At 38.0% G+C, this 21,639-nt stretch overlaps 1 protein-coding gene across 1 annotated transcript in view; it reads right to left on the bottom strand.

The window, feature by feature from the left end:
* Nucleotides 1-21,639, bottom strand: part of LOC139121712 (3'-5' RNA helicase YTHDC2-like) — a 65,851-nt gene that overhangs the window by 19,073 nt on the left and 25,139 nt on the right. Inside the window, exons 15-27 of the mRNA XM_070686805.1 lie at nt 20,715-20,896; nt 20,088-20,168; nt 19,522-19,604; nt 18,917-19,022; nt 18,434-18,553; nt 17,368-17,533; nt 17,048-17,154; nt 16,020-16,114; nt 15,690-15,866; nt 15,286-15,423; nt 14,273-14,510; nt 6,144-6,239; nt 5,690-5,786 (exon numbers count right to left, since the gene is read on the bottom strand). Coding sequence (XP_070542906.1) covers nt 5,690-5,786; nt 6,144-6,239; nt 14,273-14,510; nt 15,286-15,423; nt 15,690-15,866; nt 16,020-16,114; nt 17,048-17,154; nt 17,368-17,533; nt 18,434-18,553; nt 18,917-19,022; nt 19,522-19,604; nt 20,088-20,168; nt 20,715-20,896 — 1,686 coding nt within the window. The remainder of the gene's footprint in view (nt 1-5,689; nt 5,787-6,143; nt 6,240-14,272; nt 14,511-15,285; nt 15,424-15,689; nt 15,867-16,019; nt 16,115-17,047; nt 17,155-17,367; nt 17,534-18,433; nt 18,554-18,916; nt 19,023-19,521; nt 19,605-20,087; nt 20,169-20,714; nt 20,897-21,639) is intronic.

Raw genomic sequence — 21,639 nt, 5'->3', positions numbered from 1 at the left:
TGAACAAACCTGACTGAGGTTAATCCAAGGAACCTCTATGCCAAGTTTCAAACCAATCAGACTAACATTTTCAGGGAAGAGGATTTTTTGACCAAAAGGGGGAAAACATGCTCAAAGAATACAAATATACAACTTTTCACATGAATTTCACCATTCTGAGTAAGATCACCCAAAAAGAACTTTCATGCAACATTTCACAGCATTCGGATAAAGGGCTTTAAAGAGAAGATGATTTCTGGTCAAAAATTGGAAAAATTTTCCAAAAATAAAAATACATAAATTTTGACACAGTTTCTCCAAATCTCACAAAGGCCATCCTAAGGAACCTGCCTATAAAATTTCAAAGCCACTGGACCAGCTGTTTTGAAGAAGATGTTTGGAATGTGACCAGTTGACGGACACCGCCACCACCGAAAGACAACAGACGATTGATGACAGCGGACAACCAGTTATCTGATAGGCTCTGTGTCACAGACAGTGGAGCTGAAAATCAGGGGTCAATACACAAAGTTTGGTAGAAAAACAAATCACCTATTTGAGGCAATTTGAAATTCAAAATGCTTGCTATACTTTGTGTTTGCACTATAAATAAAATAAAATTTTTGATCATGCAAACAAGATGGTCAATACTTATACTCCATTCAGAATGAGTTCCGATAAGCAGAGACTAGAAAAGCATTGTAAACATTTTAGTGTCTGAAAAACTTGGCATAATATAACTGCCCCTGTGGTTTGCTTTTAAATCTCCGCTCTAAAACCTACTAACTTCTCAGGGTCTTACATGCTCTCAAGTGTTCATAAAATACTGTTTATAGATATGATTTAAGTTCTTCAAATGAAAGATTAGCTGATTTCAGAAATTTAAATAAGCAGCTTTATTAAATTTTGTGAACACACCACCGCTAAGTTGAGGAAAGACAGGAGGGTTTATTGCAAAAAGGAGAACGTAAACGCCAACAAAGTATAGAATAAAGCACAAGATGAAACGGCAAATATAAAGCAGTAAAGGGCATAGAACTAGTGCCCTCGCAGATCTCAAACTAAGTACTATCAAAACTTACAATACAAAACAGTCAAAATAGAAGTAGCAAACTAACCTACAATAAAATATGAGCAAAATATATGGGAGAGGGCCCCTTCAGTCAAGCAACCGAGCAACGGTCATTGGTGACCTTGGGGTCAAGGTCTGAATGACCTTGATGATGAATCCATCCTGAGAGGCCGCAATGTGGGAAAGGAGTGGAATTCCTGAGAAATGGGGGTCAGGATGGAATCCAAAGCCCAAACGAAGGAAGTATGACTGAAGTGACCCCCAAAAGGAGGGAAGAAATTGAGAATGATGTTAGTGAAGGGGTTCTCGTACCCAGGGGAACACCGCGGTGGTGATACGGCCTGGGGGGAGGGGGGTCCTGGGGGACAGGTAAACTGTACGAGCCCAGGTGGAAACATGATGAAACGGAGACGAGGTTCTCGCACCCAAGGGATCACCGCAGTGGTGATACGGCTTGGGGGGAGGGGGTCCCGAGGGACAGGTAAACTGTGCGAGCCCGGGTGGAAACATGGAACGAAGACGAGGTTCTCGCGCCCAAGGGATCACCGTGGTGATGATACGCCTTGGGGGAGGGGGTCCTGGGGGACAGGGTAGACTGTACGAGCCCAGGTGGAAACGTGGATGGACAAGACAAGGTTCCTCGCACCCAAGGGATCACCGCGGTGGTGATACGGCTTGGGGGGAGGGGGTCCTGGGGGACAGGTAAACTGTACGAGCCCAGGTGGAAACGTGGATGGGACAAGACAAGGTTCTCGCACCCAAGGGATCACCGCGGTGGTGATACGGCTTGGGGGGAGGGGGTCCTGGGGGACAGGTAAACTGTGCGAGCCAGGTGGAAACAACGTACATGTAGGAACGTTAGGTGACAGAACACAGACGTGAAACACGACGAGACATGTAACGTGTGAGTCATAATGCAATGGAATGAGGCTGACTTGCAATGACGAATAGGCAGCCGTTAAAAAGTGTTTGAGTGTGCACCCAGTGAGTCCAGATGGCAAAACGCGGACATGAAACACAACACGACGTGTAAATGTGTGAGTCTGTTGATGCGGTGAAATAAGGCCGACTTGAAGAGACGACATAGACCGCAGTAGATAAGTGTTTGAGTGTTCACACTGTAAGGAGGCTAGCCGTTGAAAAGTGTGACGCAAATTTCTGATGTTCTGATGTACATGTAAGTCAGTAGCAGTTGCTAGACCATCTACCTAAAAGGTGGTCTGGGATTTCCAGGTAGAGCAGCAGCGAACGGATCAGGCAAAGTGGAACGTCGCTGTTAACTAGGGAAAATGTCTGAGTATGCAAAGCAAGCCTCTTCAATGGCCTGTTGCTGGTCGAACGAAGTGTGCAGTCCATGACAGCGTTAAATGTCAATTCTTTCGAAGCAGCAATGAAAGGCATGATATAAAGGAGAATGAAGGCAACTCAACACGTCGGCTATACCAAGAATTAGTATTACGATATGGTGAATAAAAGGAACATTGCATTTATTTGTGTGGAATACATGGCGAGACACCGGTGAATCGATAGTGTTTTGACCCTAGTCATGTGATCTGGGTCCCCGGTAAACCGGTTTGTTGATTGAGTGATTCGTCTTAATGGTGTTTCGGAACCAAAAATGGGGTTCCTTCAACACTCGGGCCCACGGGATCGCCATAGTGGTGATACAGGAGGCTAGCTGTTGAAAAATGTGACGTAGATATAATTTAAGTTCTTCAAATGAAAGATTAGCTGATTTCAGAAATTTAAATAAGCAGCCTTCTTAAATTTTAATACCTTTTGAAGTTCACAGAAAAAGTAAAAAATAATTAGAAAAACAGATCTTTCGCATAACCAAAAATAAAGAAATGTCAGTACATCAGATTTCACAGGCAAATTTTTTTTATCTGCCATTGTTGCTCTCAAGGAAACTCAGTACAGCACAGAATATATTCTTGCAATTTTCAAATTATCACAGAGGCTAGAGGTTGCCAGCAAATGTCACACCTTTGGGGCATAGGGTCCTGCGGTTTCCTTTAATATAAACTCTGAAGGACAAAATGTCACAATCAAAATGAGGATACGGTTGACAAAGGAAGCCCGGAAAACCTGCAAAGACCCCAAAAAACATAATTTAACGAGCTGTTCAGCAGATTGTTTCCTTGGTTACCACATGTATTGAGGTATCCTAGGGTGACGTCATGACAACGATAAGGTTTATACCTGTTCCAGGAAAGATGTGTTATCTTTCAAAGTGTCACTGCAGTTTGTTAGAATCAACAGCAACTTTCAATGTCAAACTACTGTCTGTAGTGCATGGCTAAGAATTTTTGTACCCCAAATACAAATAAAACAAAAAAAATTCCTGTGCAACAGAAATAATACACTTTCACTGAATTTGATAGTGATATCATGGAAATTTCAATGTGTCTATTTTACTGACATTGTTTTGATGCATCTTATATAAACTTGTAAACTTTTACAGCTTGTCCAAAACACTTTTCTTAGCAGATCCCACGTTGTATTCACAACTACTGGTACATGCTTCTTGACGGAGAATCAACTATTTTGGCCAAGGGGCAGTGATTTACAGAGGGCAGTGACGATGGCCAGAAGATGTAAATTTCTGTCATGAACTCACAGTACTAAGCTAACTGTTCACATATACTGTTACAAAAGAAACTAACGCAAGGACTGGGGACTTCAACTGATGATTGCATTGGAAGAAACTCATCAAAATGCAGCGGTAATCGGAGGATAAAAAAGTTGTTGGCTCTGAAGATGTTTGGATCGGGAAACCATACATGTATGACAGTGAAAGTTCTATCATATTATCTTTATGCACATTGGCAGCAAAACCTGTCACAGGTCATAGATGATCTTGCACATGGGCCAGTATAATATACAAAATGCAAACTTGCATATTTCATCATAGTTTTAACAAATCTGCGTTAGGTCATCCCAAGAGACCTGTCTACCAAATATCAAAGCTGCCTGGCCTGTGGTCATGAAGAAGATGATTTTTGATGAAAAATGGCTTTGTTTGGCTAATTTCACACATTTTAAACAAAACAAAAAAAAAACTTCCCCATAATAATATGATGCATCTACACACCAAATATCATGTCTTCAAGTAATGTCCTTCCATCGGTCCTATCCTGACATACTGACAACAGATGCCTGACAGATACCCAACCCAATAGCTTCGACAGACTCTCACCTACAATAGCTAAAAAACCGTGAATAAGGCTTTTATGGTAGTACATGTCCTTCCCAAGGCCGCTGCTGATAACAAAAGCAATGTATGAACTACTGCAAGGTCCAATGTCATGAAAGTTTCATGGTTATAATCATGACCAAACTACACACCATCAGATATAGCTTAGCTTTGTCCTCATATTCAGCAGCGGATCCTCGTCCAATACAAGCTAGTACGCTTACAGAGCAAAGAATTTGAAGGAAACTGTAGAAAGGCACGGATCTAGGAAAATCGTTTGAAGATCACCATAAGTGTGCTCCATGATTTACACACAAGCAAACATGGAAAGTAGGACATAAAAGAGTTGGCAATATTCCCCTTTGTCCTTCCTATTTGTTATTTCATCTCTCTCAGAAAGATTTTTGTCATGTCAAAGATATGCATTGATCGTGAGAAGCGTGACTCAATTTTCAAGTAATATCTTCAACTGCACTTGAAGGGACTCTTTCCAATATTCTGTGGCTCTTGAGAGGTTTTTTTCATAAACAGAATTTCAATTTCAGAGCAATGTCATCGGTTGTGACGGATTCACCTTGCCCTACAAACAGCACACCTTTGAAAAACATTTCTCGCAACACATTTTCTCGAGAATTCATGTCTTTGCAATGACCAAACATACATGAAAAGCAAATACAAAGACTAAAATTTGCACATTTCTAAAAGTTGCAAATTACCTGTTATTAAAGTTTACAAGGCCTCATTACCCTCTCATGCTTTACAAAAAAGGTTATTAGGTAAATAGGATAGAATAAGACATTGAATTAATATATTGTTTCTAAAAGCATGTCCTGTGGTACAGCAAACATACCAAACTTGTATACACTAAACATGTACATGATTGTTGGAATTGTAATCAAATAATAATAACTTACATCTCCCTGGATGGAGGACACACAATTCTTGAAAAAACAAAAGACCAGTAAAATTTTCATTTTCGTGTTATATTCAAGGGGGCGCTGCACCCCACACAGCGTATCTTGCTCACAAATCACTTTTTTACAAATATTCATTCAATTTTAATTAATTTGCTAACCCAATATTGGTTGGGTTCACCTTTTAGCTTGTCAAGCAATCGTAAGTTGCGTGATAAAGAAGTGTTAATTTATGCAAATGTATGCAAATCACCCAAGTTCCTAACTTCTTTTTCCTCTCAATTTATATATATAGTAATTAGTAAGAAGGGGTTTCCTTATCATCTTAGATGAGAAATATTGCTTTGAAAAAAAACTCTGTTGGCAACATGCAGCTCCGTGTTAAGCTCTTTTTTTGGTCAGTTTGATATAATGGCATTAACTTGGATAAGTTATCACTTTGTGACAGTTTTTGGGAGATTTTTGTTATAGTTTATTTTTCTTCTGGCAAATACTTCAAATACTGAAGTTTAGTATCAGTCTACTCACACATTGGTCTGGGACGTTGCCCAATCCCAGCTGGCTGCTGCAGACCCAATGCTTGCTCTTCGTTTGTGAGAACACCGATTACAGCCCGGATCACGGACTGGCAAAAAAAAGCAAAATATACATCCTTCAAACTTCAACATTGATAACTTATTGTATCACTTTTTTTTTGTGCATTGTGTAATCAAGTCAGCCTCATCACTGATATAATCATTTTTGCTGTACAAGTGACAAATAAAATATTGCAATTGTACAGCAGGGTATTCTATGAGAGTGAAAATTTTGCTGAAATACAAAAGACGTAAAAGACAAATTCATAAACAATACAGGAAGCTTTGATGAGTTGTGGATTAGCTACTGTCACAATGCCTTTATGATGCAAAAGCAAAAATGGATAAATAGTTTTTTGTCACTTGAAAATGAATGCTTGATAGGTCAGCTGTATACAGGTACTTACTTCATCAACCTGAGACCATGGTTTGGATGGCGCCCTCATTCGTCTGAGGAAAAGAGAGTGCCACTTCTGACGGAGCTGCAGCGTGTAGGTGGCCGCCTGGAGAGAGAATCAATTGATGGCACAGCATATCTAAGTTTTTTGTCGACACCAAAGCTCACAAGTCAAGATATGGCTTGAAACCAACATAGCTAATCCTTGAGCTTTAACCTTTTATTCTGTCGATTTCTTATTTCACCATTAGGTCATTTTTGTTTACACCAGTAAGACAGATAACATGTCCCATATGGTGCATTTTAACAAAGACTTGAATGTTTGAAGGCCTCTGAACACAGAGATACTGGTACTGTAAACATGATTTCATTAAATATGCAAATTAGCAATTAAATTATTATTAATGGAGATGATACTGCTAAATGCCTTTGCACACTCTTACAGCCCTGGTATATCAAAATCTATACCAAGTTTCATCAAATCTGAATCAGTATTTCTTGACATATAAACCGAATTATAATTATTCATTAAATATGCAAATAGGCAGTCAATTGACACAATACTGACATATGTCTTCGTGAAGTATTAGAGCCCTGTGTAACCCACATCTGTACAAAGTTTAATCAATTTTGGTGCGGTCTCTTTGAAATAGGAAATCTTTTTCAAATATCATTTATTATGCAAATGAGCACTAATTATGCATGCCACATCCAAAACAATGGATGTGCATATGTATGCCATAGTGCATTATCCTTTTCCCAAATTTGAAATTAGCCAAGGCATTCTGAGATATCTGCATTGACAGACAGATAGACAGACAGAGCCAAATCCATAATTCTCCCCCTCCATAAGTCCCTCCCTAACCTTGTCTGTGAGGACTAAAACGGCTGTGCTAGGCATAAACAGTTCCAATAAATGTAACACAAGGCCGGGCAGTGACCGTCCTTTACTTTAGTTTGCTACTTTGATTAATGTCAGTTCAGATTTCTACTGATGCGCGAGGGAAGAGATACCTTAGATTTTCATCGTACACGAATCATACATTGAATAGCTGGAGGGATAAATCCATTATTACTGAATGAGCGATCATAAGGAATGAGCAAAACAGCCACTTTTATGGCTACCATTTTTATAAATGCCAGAGTTCATCTCTCAAACAACTTCAATCCTGCCGGTTTTCTGCACAATTGGATTGTGAAATACTAAAAAGGCAGCTACGAAAGGGACTCAGATTGGAAAATCAATGATATTATCAAAGTGTCTACGGGTATTCGTTATGAAAAATGGAAAATGCAGCCTTCAGGTAGGTTTTAAGAGTTAAAGGCAGAGTCATTTTGTGTTGTGTCTTTCTTTTGGTATTTGAATTATAACTACAACAAATTGTGCGTTACACTCTTCAATATTTTATTACCCCTTTCAAAACTCTCCTAAGAACTGGGTGCTTATAGAAAACAATTTGTTCCAGTATAGACATATCAGTTTACTCAGTGGAGGAGCTGCCTGCCGAGTTAGGTTGATTTCCTATCAGTCTTCAGACAATAAAACAGACTTGTACTGGTAAACGCCAGTTCATACAGCACTCAGCTGAGTTGCTGGGTATAGTTACCTAATTTAGCGTGCCAAACATACCTGGCTCAGTTGTAAACCTCTTCTGATCAACACTGAACAGAAATAAACAGTGTACTGAAAGCATACTACTATCATGCAGGAACAAGATCTGAAAATTCAAATTTGAAGACCTCAAAGATATTCCCACTGACTTCAATAGGCGGCCTGTGTTTGCAAAATCTGCATGGATAGCATGTTGTGTCTGATATTTTTGTCAAATTACAGCATTTCAAATACCTCTGTATTTAAACACATGCACAGGTTGAAGAAGCACTATCACATTCATGAACTCTCTATCAATAATTCCAACTTACAAAATACAACATTGCTTTTTACCTCATCTTGCGTATATAATTATATTAATTTATGCAAACGTCTCAATGAGCAGAGTCTGAATATGCAAATCAATGGACAATAAGTTATCACTGGAGGATATTCATTGGCCTACATTTGTGCATTATGTATGGCCCAAGGCATTTTGTTAGTAACTTCACATTGAGTATTGCTGTACATGAACTACTGTGCAAAGAAATATGGTCTCTTCATCCACATTTTTATAGGGCAACAATTCAAACAAGATACATCGCATGGCATTTACCGACTGATCACTGATGCTAACTAAAATGGTGTACTAATTATAGTTAGCAATGCCCGTACGCTTTTAAATGAACTGCCAAACGGACATAACTATCGGATAACTGCCAATGGTAGAATTATCCGTAAACCAGGCAGACAGGCTGCTGCCCCAAGCGTTCCGAATGGTGGAAACAGAGAATAACGGTCTACCCAGCTCAATGGACTGAAAATTGCTCATCTAAACGTTGGCGGATGGACAGATTGGAATGCCAATTTACGGGAAAGGATTTTACTTTGCGTTAATGCCGATATTATTTCGGTTAATGAAACTCATTTATCTCGCAATGACACTATTAGTGTTGAAGGGTTTCGTTGGATCGGTCATAATAGAAGTCATGCACATGTTGGTGCGACTCATTGGAGGGGTTGGAATATTTGTAAGAGAAATTCTAAGCAATGAGTTCTCAATTTCTATTGTAGACAAAGACTATACTGGCATATTGGGCATACATTTTGAGAACAAATATACAGGGTTCACCTTTGTTGTATATTCATGTTATTTGCCCCCTGAAAACTCGCCATGGGGCAGAGATGCAAATGAATTCTTTGGTCATCTGCTTGGCAAGCTTTATTTGTATGACAATGTTGACACGGTCATCATATGTGGTGATTTTAATGCACGGCTGGGTAATTTACATGAAAATGTTGACATAGTTGATGATATATCAACCAGGCAGGTGATTGACCCTCATTCAAATCAACACGGGCATAGTTTTTGTGATTTTCTGAGAGAAGCTAAACTCTGTGTTCTAAATGGTCATTTTGATAACGAGAAGAATGATTTTACCTCTATTTCAAGCAGAGGTCGGTCAGTGGTTGATTATATTTGCATTCCACACGAAAGTTTACAATATTGTAGTAATTTTTCGGTTATGAAAATGTCTTCACTCGTTGAGAATTATAACATGTTTGATGCTCTTAGTGATAGATGTAAACTTCCAGATCATTCTCTTTTACTTTTTGATTTTCTTGACCGACCTAGCGGATCGATTAGTCATCGGGATGACCTGTCACCGTCAATGAATATAGACAAAATTAAACGTTTTCGTCTCAGTCAAACGCCAATGAATTTTCTCGACTCTGACGTTGCACGACGTGCCTTAATTGATATTATTTCTCAGATTGAAAATTATAGAGATACACAAAAGGAAATTGACGATATTTATGAGAATTTATGCACTTGTATTATTGATGAAATGAATTTGTTTATTCCCTCCTATATCTGTTCAGATGATTCCAAAAAGCGGTTTCTTTATCAAAAGCCATACTGGAATGATGAGTTGCATCTTCTATGGAATAATATGAGAGAAAAAGAGAGAGTTTATCTTCAGTTTCATGGATCCAACACGACAAAGCGCAGGCTTTCGAGAGATTTTAAAATCTCCAGACAGGCTTTTGATAAGAAACTACGACAGTGTGAACGTAACTATAGAAGTAGCCTTGTTGATGATATTGAGTCAGCTTGTACAACAAATCCGAGAATGTTCTGGGATTATCTGAACAAATTGGGCCCGAAAAGATGTAAAGGTAAATTTATTCCGATGGAAGTGTATAATAATGATAATGTCGTTATAGATGATGTTAATTATGTTTTGGATAAATGGAAGGAAGATTTTTCTCGCCTGTATCAACCTTCGGATGAAAGCAGCATTGACGAGGAATTTTTCATACAAATGTGTTATCATAAATCTGTATTGGAAAGTAATATGAGGGATCCATTATATGTGGAAAATTATGAATTGAACAGAAATTTTTCTGTTCAAGAAATTGAAAATGTAGTTCGTAATGCAAAAAGAGGCAAATCGCCTGGTGTCGACAAAATTCCCTATGAAGTGTTGAAAAACAGAGCTTCAATTGAGGTGTTTACTCAGCTATTTCAACTTTGTTTTGACACGGGTTAAATTCCCACCAGTTGGAAGAAATCAATAATCTGTCCGATTCCAAAGGACAGAAAAAATGACCCTCGAATTCCGATGAATTATAGAGGTATCAGCTTATTGTCTACAGTGTCTAAACTGTATAGTTCTGTGATTAATACTAGAATTTTGATTTATTTAGAAAATAATAATTTACTTGTTGATGAGCAAAATGGTTTTAGGAAAGACAGAAGTTGTCAAGATCATATTTTTTGAACCTCAATCATTCGTAATAGAAATGTATATGGACTGTCTACTTTTGCAATATTTATTGATTTGAGAAAGGCGTTTGATAGTGTCGATAGAAATGCATTATTGTACAAACTACTCTTGAATGGTATTGATGGTAAAATGTATGAAAGTATAAGAGAAATGTATACAGATACGTTAGCTTCTGTTAAGCTTAATACATTTCAAACAAATTGGTTTTCTACTAGTCAAGGCGTAAGACAAGGTGATAACCTTTCCCCTACTTTATTTTCAGTGTTTATTAATGATTTGGCTATGGAAATTAAAAATATGCGTAAAGGTGTCAACATTGATAATGAGAATATACGCATTTTACTATATGTAGATGATATTGTGATCCTTGCTGATAATGATAATGACATGCAACAGATGTTAAATCATATTGATGAATGGTGTAAGAAATGGAGGATATGTGTAAATAATGCTAAATCGAAGGCTCTCCATTTCAGACGTAAAGGTGTTCATAAAAGTAACTTTGAGTTTCATATTGGAGATGTATCTTTAAGTTATTCTCATAACTATAAATATTTGGGAGTTGTACTGAATGAATTTTTAGATTATACGGTAACTGCGGATGTAATTTCCGAAGCCGCAAGTAGAGCTCTAGGAGCCCTCAATGTTAAATTTAAGGGGTTGAAAAATATGGGTTTTAGAACATATACAAAAATGTATGAAGCAAGTGTCGTACCGATTCTCGACTATTGCTCTGGTGTTTGGGGATTTTCAAAACTTGATAAGTGTGAATCGGTTCAAAATAGAGCTCTGAGATTTTATCTAGGAAATTAACAGATTCTTTCCCCTCCCAGCTGTTATGGGTGATACAGGATGGAGTTCATGTAGAGATCGTAGATTTCTGAATATGTTGAGATTATGGAAACATTTGACTAATTTAGATGAACATAGAATAACCAAGAGAGTATTTCTGTGGGATTATTCCCTGAATTACATTAACTGGTCCTCAGAAATATATAAAATCATAGATGATATTGATTTGCATGAAGATGTACTTTTTGACTTGAATGTTAATGTAATTGAGGAGAAAATCTTGCGGAAAACCTGTGAAACATGGTTGGAGAATATTCACCATAAACCGAAGCTGCGAACTTATGTTAAATTTAAGTTCAATTACAAAGTAGAAAAATATGTAACGCTTAACTTAAGTCAAAGTCAGCGGTCTTTAATTGCTCAGTTGCGTATGGGTATCCTACCACTTCGTATTGAAACAGGTAGATTTAGACGTGAACCACTAATTGATCGACTTTGTAGATTTTGTAACATGAATGTTATTGAGGATGAAAGTCATTTTCTCTTTGATTGTCACCAATACGATGAAATACGTCAACAACATCTTGGTCAAATATTGACGACTATTCAAGGGATGCAAAATGAAGAGAAGCTGGATTATCTTTTTTCTGGTCCAGTAAGACAGCTTGCAAATTTTGTTGAAAAGGCGTTTTATAGAAGGAAGGAGATTTTGTATGTTTAATTTTGATACGATTCATTTGTATAGATCAACTATCAATTCCTCACTTTCTGTTATTGTACTTGTTAAGATGTAAATGGTGACTTCTAAGTCCATAGGGCTGGGCAACCTGAGAGTTGCAGGTCACAATAATAAATAAATACTACTACTACTACTATAGTTAGCATTCATTGCCAGTGAACCATAATGACAACGGAAAAAGCATCACCCCTAATGTTTAATGATTGAAGTCATGATCATATAATATTCTCAATAGACATCTGACTCCCTAGAGTTCAAGTTGTTCATCCGCACTTCCCCGTGAACAGATCCACGATCACCATTGATAACAGTGAGTTTTGGTCAAACCATGAAGGCAAATGAGTTGATGGGGCAGTGATAATTTTAAATAACATGGACATCAAATGTCAAACTAATCATTAGTACTATGTTTAAAACAGAGCAATTGTTTATACATTTGAGTATGAGTTAAGCAGAGTAAGTTGTACAGGAGACTTGGGGCACTGAGGGCGCCAGACTTTCAGCCTTCCACAATAACTAAATCATTATTATCAAATCCAATAATTTGCGTTGATCTGTGAAAGAATTACAGTTATCCGTGTGTGTAATTTTGTCGTGAACGACAAATACTTTTTGAGTCACACACAACACATTTCTAATTACATACTCATCACAAACACAAACATGAAACTCAACAAGTCATCGTTGATGACACAGTCCCCACTTGTTAATGGGTGCTTTGATTACAGGTCCTCAGAGAGGAAAGAGTCCTCTTCATTAGGTCTGTGATAAAATACTTTTGAATAAATTTGCTTGATACTTGTCTGAGTTGTAGTTCAGGACATGAAAAAATCGTAATAAATGGCCACATGGTGGCCATATTGGATCGAATCACAAAACAAATCAATGTGCATATGTATGACACAGGTCAATGTCCTTGTACCAACTTTGATTAAAATTGGTTGAAATATGCCTGACTTATGGCTTTGTACATGAAAAAATCATAACAAAATGGCCGCACAGCAGCCATATTGGATCGTATCACAAAACAAATTTACATGCATATGTATGACATTGGTCAATCTCCTTGTACCAACTTTGAATAAATTTGCTTGATACATGTCTGAGTTATGGTTCTGGACATGAAAAAACGTAATAAACTGGCCACATGGCGGCCATATTGGATTGAATCACAAAACAAGTCAATGTGCATATGTATGACATTGGTCAATGTCCTTGTACAAGTTTGAATAAAATTGGTTGAGATATGCCTGAGTTATGGCTCTGTACATGAAAAAATCATAACAAAATGGCCGCACGGCGGCCATATTGGATCATATCACAAAACAAATTGATGTGCATAGCTATGACATAGGTCATTGTCCTTGTATCAACTTTGAATAAATCTGTAGAAACATGCCTGAGTAATGGCTCTGTACATAAAAAAATCGTAATAAAATGGCTGCCTGGCGGCCATATTGGATCGTATCACAAAACAAAGTGACGTGCATATGTATGACATAGGTCAATGTCCTTGTACCAATTTGAATAAAATCGGTTGAGATATGCCTGAGTTATGGCTCTGTACATGAAAAAATCGTAACAAAATGGCCGCACGGCGGCCATATTGGATCTTATCATAAAAAGAATTGACGTGCATATCTATGATATTGGTCAATGTCCTTGTACCAGCTTTGAATAAAATCAGTTGAAACATGCCTGAATTATGGCTCTGTACATGAAAAAATCGTAATAAAATGGCCGCCTGGCAGCCATATTGGATCGTATCACAAACAAATCGACGTGCATCTGTACGACATATGAAGTAATCCTTGTACCAAGTGTGAATGAAATTGCTTCTGGCATCTCTGAGATATCTGCGTGAACGGACGGACGCACAGACGGACGCACGGACGGACGCACGCACGGACGCACGCACACACGCACGGACATGACCAAACCTATAAGTCCCCCCGGACGGTGTCCGTGGGGACTAAAATACCATGGCATATGCACACAAGAGAGCTCACTAAAGCACGTGGGTGCTACTAATGATTAAGTTTAGGGAGGAATTCAATACCAAAACAGTTGGCATGCCGATGAGTCCCTTGAGACCACGAAGGATGGGGAGGAAAGCCATCCAGTGCCTCTGAATATTCATGAGCTCCATGCATATTCATGAGTATAGCTTTACAAATTCAAGTGGAAAGGTGTGACAGAAGACAACATATTAATTGGTATCTCACCTCTGCATCAATCTTAAAGGAGATCCATTCATCCACTCTCATATTGGCCTTCTTGCCGTCATCTTCACCCTCTCCTTCACTGCTACTTGTGTCCTCCTGTCCATCGGTTGCTGGCTCGTGATAGGCCACATCTGGCAGAGTGAGCGAGTCACTCGGCAGGCGTGCCGGCCCTGCGAATAGCGCCACCGTCACAGGAGACACTACGGTTACGCATCTAGTGTTGGCGATGCGATGTGTCCTACAGAAGAGACAGGAAAAATAAATATTCTGTGTGTTCACAGCTTCATTTAAAGAGAGGGGGTTGTCGGAACTATGCTCAAAGGTTGCCAAGGGACCCCTACGACTGATATAAACACTGTATTTAGTGTACACTGGCAATTGATAAAATTTAAACATGTCTGTTAACAATGAATATTGTATAATTTAAATGTTGCAGCTATGATGTTGCATCTAGAGATCATGCATAAAATACATTGTTTGTAAACAAGAATGTTGCACATGCACAGTTCCGATGACTGCCTCCCTTTAAGAGATGGCAGGCGCAATGTTAGAGCAGGATGTGCTCACTGCTTTCAATATAAGTGGCATCCCTTTTCTGTTATGCCGCTTGAAGTCAACGAATCATATTTACACACTGATTTCATTGTATATAGCATTTAAGTGTATATTCTATGTTTGTTGTTTGAATACTGTAAAGTGGTTTGAAGCATCAACAATACTGACACACTACTTGCCATGCGATAGATAAGTGCTTGCAAAATCAAAAAAGAACAGTATCAACATAGGGGAAGTCACATTCCATCAAACAAACGCATTTACTTTTGAAAGATGAGCAGGAAAGGTTCCGGAAAATAAACAGACACCTGTACAAAAACAGTTTTATTAAATGTGCCTTCTTAACATTTTTTTTTAGGTGACATGTCCGTACAACCTTGCACTTTCATCAGCTACGGTTGGGTGCCTATCTAGGTTGTCTATCAAATCACAGCTGAATCTAATTTTCATGGTCATACCTTGTCATTTCGTCATAAATCAACCAGTCTGTGGGTAGATTTTTCACATTCTGGGCATGTGCATCAGCTACGGTCATTTTTCCAGTCGGAGGCTGACTCAGTACAGACGATGGATGAAATCTGACTTTGGACTCTTTCCTGTCAGTGACAATTAACAGAATTTCAAAAGGAAGAGAGATGAGAAATATTATCAGTGAATGGTACAGGTGTTTTACACTATACACAGATGTTGTTTCTTCAAATATGGCCGTGAATTATAGCTGACACTTGAAACAATGTTTAATAATTCCAGCATACAAAAGGAATATTTGGAATAAATAAACTTAATGGCCTTTTCAATGGCCCTTTGTCAAATAATCCAAGCCCAGAAAAGTCTGATTTTTTTCAATATTCGATCTACTCACTGTGTCATCAGCTGTACTCTCTCCCTATCCACACGGATCAAATTGGGATACATGCCAGCACAGAGGGCAGCCTTCACAACAGCCCAGTTTTCAGAGTTGGAATTCAAATCCCTGATGTCGCCTCCACCTCTGGCCCTCACAAACCCACTGGCTCTGAGCTGGCCAAGTAACTGTGTCCTGTCATAGAAAATATCACAGTTATATCTTTCTACAGTTTGTTAGTTTTACAGACCTGTTTATAAAAAAATTGCACATCTAAAAAGTCTTAATTTTACTGTGACAGTATACTTTTATCCTGACAAAATGATGGACAACCTTTGTCATACATACCGCATTCCGACAACCATTTCCATTGTGGCCTGTGATATGTAGTTCTTCTCACAGAAGGTTCTCTCCCAGGAATCAGATCTAGCTCTCTGCCATGCCTGGTCAACATCAAATGAAATTGTAAATTATATGTGGTTTTGAAAGCATTCACACAGTAGATTTACTTTATACACTGATGCTGTCTAATTGAGAAGGGCAAATATTTACAAAAGTCTAGAGAAATAAAATAACCAGCAAGAGATGTAATGCTTTGGATCAAACTTGACTTTTTAGGACCGAGAGAGGGCTGTGCAGGAAAAGCCTGACCTTTGAAGGGCTTTTCAGCAGTATGATTTACCAGTAGGTCAATACAGACATCATCTTGTCAGGATCCATCATATAAACATGTGTTTTATCATATATCATTTGCACTATTTTTATACTCTGTAATCACATTCAAGTGAAAGTAAATACTTTTTCTATGATCTTTTGTCCCGTAAAACTTTTCAAAATATGGTCAATAATCTGTGTCTTTTCATTGGTGACAACAGCTGAAAGTCTATGAAAATTGTGCAAGACTTTCACTAACAAAATAATAGATTTAAACTGCGGTGGGAGAGTACATTATGTATACTACTAGTCAATGTAAATTTTTTTATGCAGAAACACTGCTGCCTAATATTATGGATTGACAACAAATTTAGAATCTTGGGCTGATCAGTTTATAAATTTCATGCAAAGAGACAGCAACTTCAAACTGCAACAAGATGACTAGCAGTTCATTTGTCTGTGCACTGACCTCATTCTTGCAAATAGGGTTGGAGTGTGATATCGTAAACCACAGCATGAGCGTGATGGCCTTTCTCTATTGCAGTACACAATGAATGATGCGAAAAATGCACACATCATTTGAGGACAACATGTATTCTTTCCTGGCCTGACTTCATAGGTTTGTGATAATCAGTTCAAAGATGAAGACATATACAAGATATTTCTTATACAGGCAGCCTACATACAAACAGATGCCAACTCAGCCTTGCTTTATTACTGACCTGGAAAGCTCTTAACAAGGCCATGTGGTCACTGTTGGTGCCTGCTGCAAATTTCTTCCTCACCATTAATGCCGCTCGCTTCTCTGATGGTCTGTTTGGCAAAACAACTGTGAAAACAAAAGGAGGATTTAATCAATATTCTACTCCATGGAAACAAATTTACTGCCTGCTCCTGCCAGCATGCAGTCCTTCAAATTTCATTTGTTTCGTTCAATCATGAAAAGATCAAGAATTTTGGACTTGTAGTAAAATGTGTAAACGGTTAAACCTCACAAGAAAAAAAGAATTTCAGTGAATAAGACAGAAATGACAGAACTTACATGGATCCCTGTAAGCTAGAGCACACACAATTGTCAAGATAGGATCAAGGCATTTCAGCACTACAGAATATAGCACCATTTTTCCAAGTCTCGGTTCAACTGGTAAGTCAACCAGGTGATGACCTATTTCAGTCAGATATTCCCAGTTGTCGATAGCATCAATGCTCTGTTTTTTTTAAGGGGAGAGAAAAGAAGAGGAAATTACACTAGATAAATATTTTGTGTTCATAAACGCACAATGTTTTGATTATTGCACTCCAAAATCGTGTGTTCAAGAGTACCACAGAAACTTTTTCAGAAGATAAGTCTTAGGACTCCTTAACTCTTTCACCCCCAGTTCCCTGTATACAGGTCCAACTTTACCATAGAAAACAATGGATTTGGGACAAACCATGGTGGTGAAAGGGTTAAATCTTGCCACTCTTTGTTGATAAATACACGTAGCTTATGCAGATACATACAACAGAAAAATTTAAGTCTTCACTTCAGAGGTCACCATGCAAAGTTTGGTGCTAGAGAAACAAAGTACCTAACATTTACCGATATTTTAAATTCAAAATGGCCATCATCCCTAAGTTAACTCTACGGGAAAAAGATTTTTTTATTTTTGAACAACAAAGACTGTAAAGACTTTTTTCTCCAAGAGCTTCAAAATGAGCCCCAACAAGTGGTAGACCAGAAAAGAATTGCAAAAATTTAGGAGTCCAAATATCTGTCCAAAAGGCGCTTTCTACCTTAATCTACACATAAAACTAGAACAAACACTTCATTATTTGTAGCTGTTGAAGGCAGGGCATCTACATGTAGGATATCCATGGACTGTGCGTGTACATGTCAAAATATATGTTTCATTAAAAGACACTGGCAATGCAATTCTTGCAAAGATACAGATGCCTGTCACCATTACATTGCTGTCACATGTTGTACTTGAATTTCACACATAGAATACCATCTGATTCATTCAAAACTTTGTAACGGTTACTTGGGGACCGAAGCAAAATTCATTCATTTAAAATTACTATTATACTTCACAGACAGAACTCTGGATGTATGCATATGTACTTACCTTGAGCAGCTGGACTGCATTGCGCACAGTCAAAAATGCTGGCGGCTCTGGAGCCTTGGTCAAGAAATCTGCGATGGGCGTATTCATTGGTGCCAACAGTTTGGTGTGCAAACACAGCTCCTGATTAATTAGGGCAATTAAATTTGATTCAAAAAATTTGGTTAATAAAGTGTTCAAGGATTTCGAAATGAAATAATGGATACTGAGCATCTTTATGAGTACAAGTGATAGCTGATACCAAACAGCGCCCTCAGAGCAAGCTTTCAAAGAGCTTGAAATGAAATGATGGATATCGAGCATCTTTGCAGAGCACGTATGATGGATGACACCAAACAGCACCCTAATGACACTGGAAGCGGTTGAAAAAAATAGTTTCCAATCGGTGAAATCTTGAAATGATGGATCTGCCACAGAAATGAGGCCAGACCTTTTCACAGGCAAACAGGGGTAAAAGACAGAGGTCAACAATCTCAAATGACTTACTTGAAGCGGTACTCTGAGAAGTTCTGGAGACTGGAACTGCATCAGACTTTGATAACGAGCACGACTGAAAAGGTGGAAGCATATACCAGGTCTGCATCGACCAGCTCTGCAAGGCAGACGAAAAAAGCAAAGAATGTAGCGAGGACTTTAATACTATTGGGGATGACCTTTCAGAGTAAAGAAATTGCTGATTTTTGCCACGTTCTTCTAATTCTAAAAACAATGTATATCTTTATGTATAGTAGCATTCTCCCTGTGAAAATAACTTGTATTGATCATCTGTGCATACAAACAGTAAAAGGCAGACAAGAAATGTGAGAAATGGCTATGGTACACGTAGGTTGCATATCTGTGTAGTCCTGTCTCACTTCTTTTGTTTTGCTGTTGGTGATCTCATTCGAGAGGAATGAATTTCAGAGTACGTATATTGATAACATTGAGTCCTGGCAGCAGACAACATGTTTAAATCACAACAGGAAAGGAGTCACATTTCATGCAATATGGAATCTATGTTCATATCTTTTCTGTTAGCAAGTCGAAATACTACAAGTAATTGTGTGATTAAGTCACGACGGGGAATTCACAGCAGTGTCAACATCTCTCACCTGCCCATTCTCTGTTTGCTGCTTGCTTTGGAAATCCAATTGTTTTTCAACATAGACACGCCTGTCAGTGCATCAAAGGATTTCTGTAATGGGAGGTATTCAATATTGGAAATATATGTACAATTGTAGGGTGTACTGGATTGGTCTTCTTTGTACTTGTGTATACAGTACAGGTCCACGCCTGGAACCAGAACCACTCTGTTAACCCGTTATCAGGGCCACACAAGTCAAACCAGTGTGTTTGGGCAAAAACAGGGTGGTTTAAGGGTTAAAAGCAAAGGTAATAATAACAGCTCAGAAACCTTGCACTATGTTTTTGATTTCTTTTGTATACTTTCCAAATTCAAAGTGATATTTTCCTCATGGTGTTTTCCTCTGCATAAACATAAGACCATCAGAAATTTACTTTTTCAGTATTCAGGTACTGGAATTTCTTGAACACAATTCACTTCACATTATTTTCCAATGAAAACCTCACAGTAATTACCATATGCTAACAGTAGAAGAATCTGAGACTCTGGTAGTATGAAATAATTTGCTATGATATCACAGCAAAATATACATACCTCTTTCACTTTACCAGCATCAATGACAAAAACAATATCATTAATTGTAACGCTTGTCTCAGCTATGTTGGTTGACAAAATCTGATGGAAAAAATAAACAAATCATAACAAAAACAGTTCAATAACTTTTTTGTAATTTTTTATTGTTGTACAACATATACAACACATTTACACCACACTATCCCTACCCACAAAGTCTCAATATTCCATTGATTTCATACATGAAAATGTAGAATGCGTGCACTTTCAAAAGGCAGCTTTTTTGTATATTTGAGTCAACCCTTTGAGCACCAAAGCCAATTTTTGTCGCCCTTATAAAATATACCTCAGTCAATTTTTCACATCCATTTTTTGAAGATTTTGTCCCCCAGTCAATTTTTCGTCAGATTTTTGCAAAATTTTTTATAAAAAACTGTGGCCAATGAAATGTTGTGTCCATTTGCTCCAAAATTATAAAAAAAATACAGAAAAGTTCATAAAAATTGGTAAAATGTTGCACTAAAATTTTGGTGGGAAAAAATACAGCACTCAAGGGGTTAAAATGCTCTACAACACATTTAGTATGTTCTAGAAAGTACATGTATTGTCTAATGCACAAACTCCAGACAAACAAGTATTTTTACTCACTATTTTTCTACAGCCTCTTGGTGGAGTCCTGAAGACGCGTTTCTGGTCTTGCGTTTGCATGTTGGAATGCATGGTGTAGAGGACGTACTTGCTGTTGTTGGCAAATCTCTTCTCGTCACACAGTAACTTGTCCCTCAGGGTGACTATCTCGTCATAGCCAGGTAAGAACACCAACACAGCTCCTGAGACACGAGAATGAATCGTGGCAGTCACAGCACTATCATCATGATTTGTTTTATGACACGACAAACTCAACATTTCACAAAAAATATTGGTTTTCAAATCACACCATCGTGTATGGTTCTCGGGGACAAAATCTTCAAAAAATGGATGTGAAACAGGACATTAAAACTGTTTTCATATTTTGTAAAGTTATTTTTGTCCCTTTTTGTTACTGATACACTACGGATACAGGATGACTGAACGGCAAAGCAGTTTTGTAAGTTGAAATTTTTGTTCTTCTTTCTCATTCGCTTTTTGCTGCTTGCATGTATCTGTCATAATAAGCAAACAGATTTAAAACGTACCGAGTCATTGTAAAGGACATAGTCCCCACATGATGAATAAATTTGGAAACAATTGACGGAAATCATGGTGAAGTGAAAATGTCGTCAAGGCATGTCCAGAAAATGGTTGAGAAAGTATCAACCTTGTATTGATGAGCATGTGCACTGCTGATGTACCAAGTACAAATGGAACTAGCTGAGCTAACTTTGTGTTGGGTAATACATGTGACTATAAGGTATGAAAATATCAGAACAAAATGGGCGTCTGGAGGCCATATTGGATTGTATCATAAAACCAATCTACCAGTATATGTATGTCATAGTTTATCATCCTTGTACCAAGTTTACAAGAAATTGACCATGGCCTGTCTGAGATATCTGTGTGGACACAGACACAGAACTCAATCTGTAAGTCCCTC

The sequence above is a fragment of the Ptychodera flava genome, chromosome 21, assembly GCF_041260155.1.
Source record: "Ptychodera flava strain L36383 chromosome 21, AS_Pfla_20210202, whole genome shotgun sequence".
Lineage (NCBI taxonomy): Eukaryota > Metazoa > Hemichordata > Enteropneusta > Ptychoderidae > Ptychodera > Ptychodera flava.
This window is presented reverse-complemented; position numbering and strand designations above follow the sequence as displayed.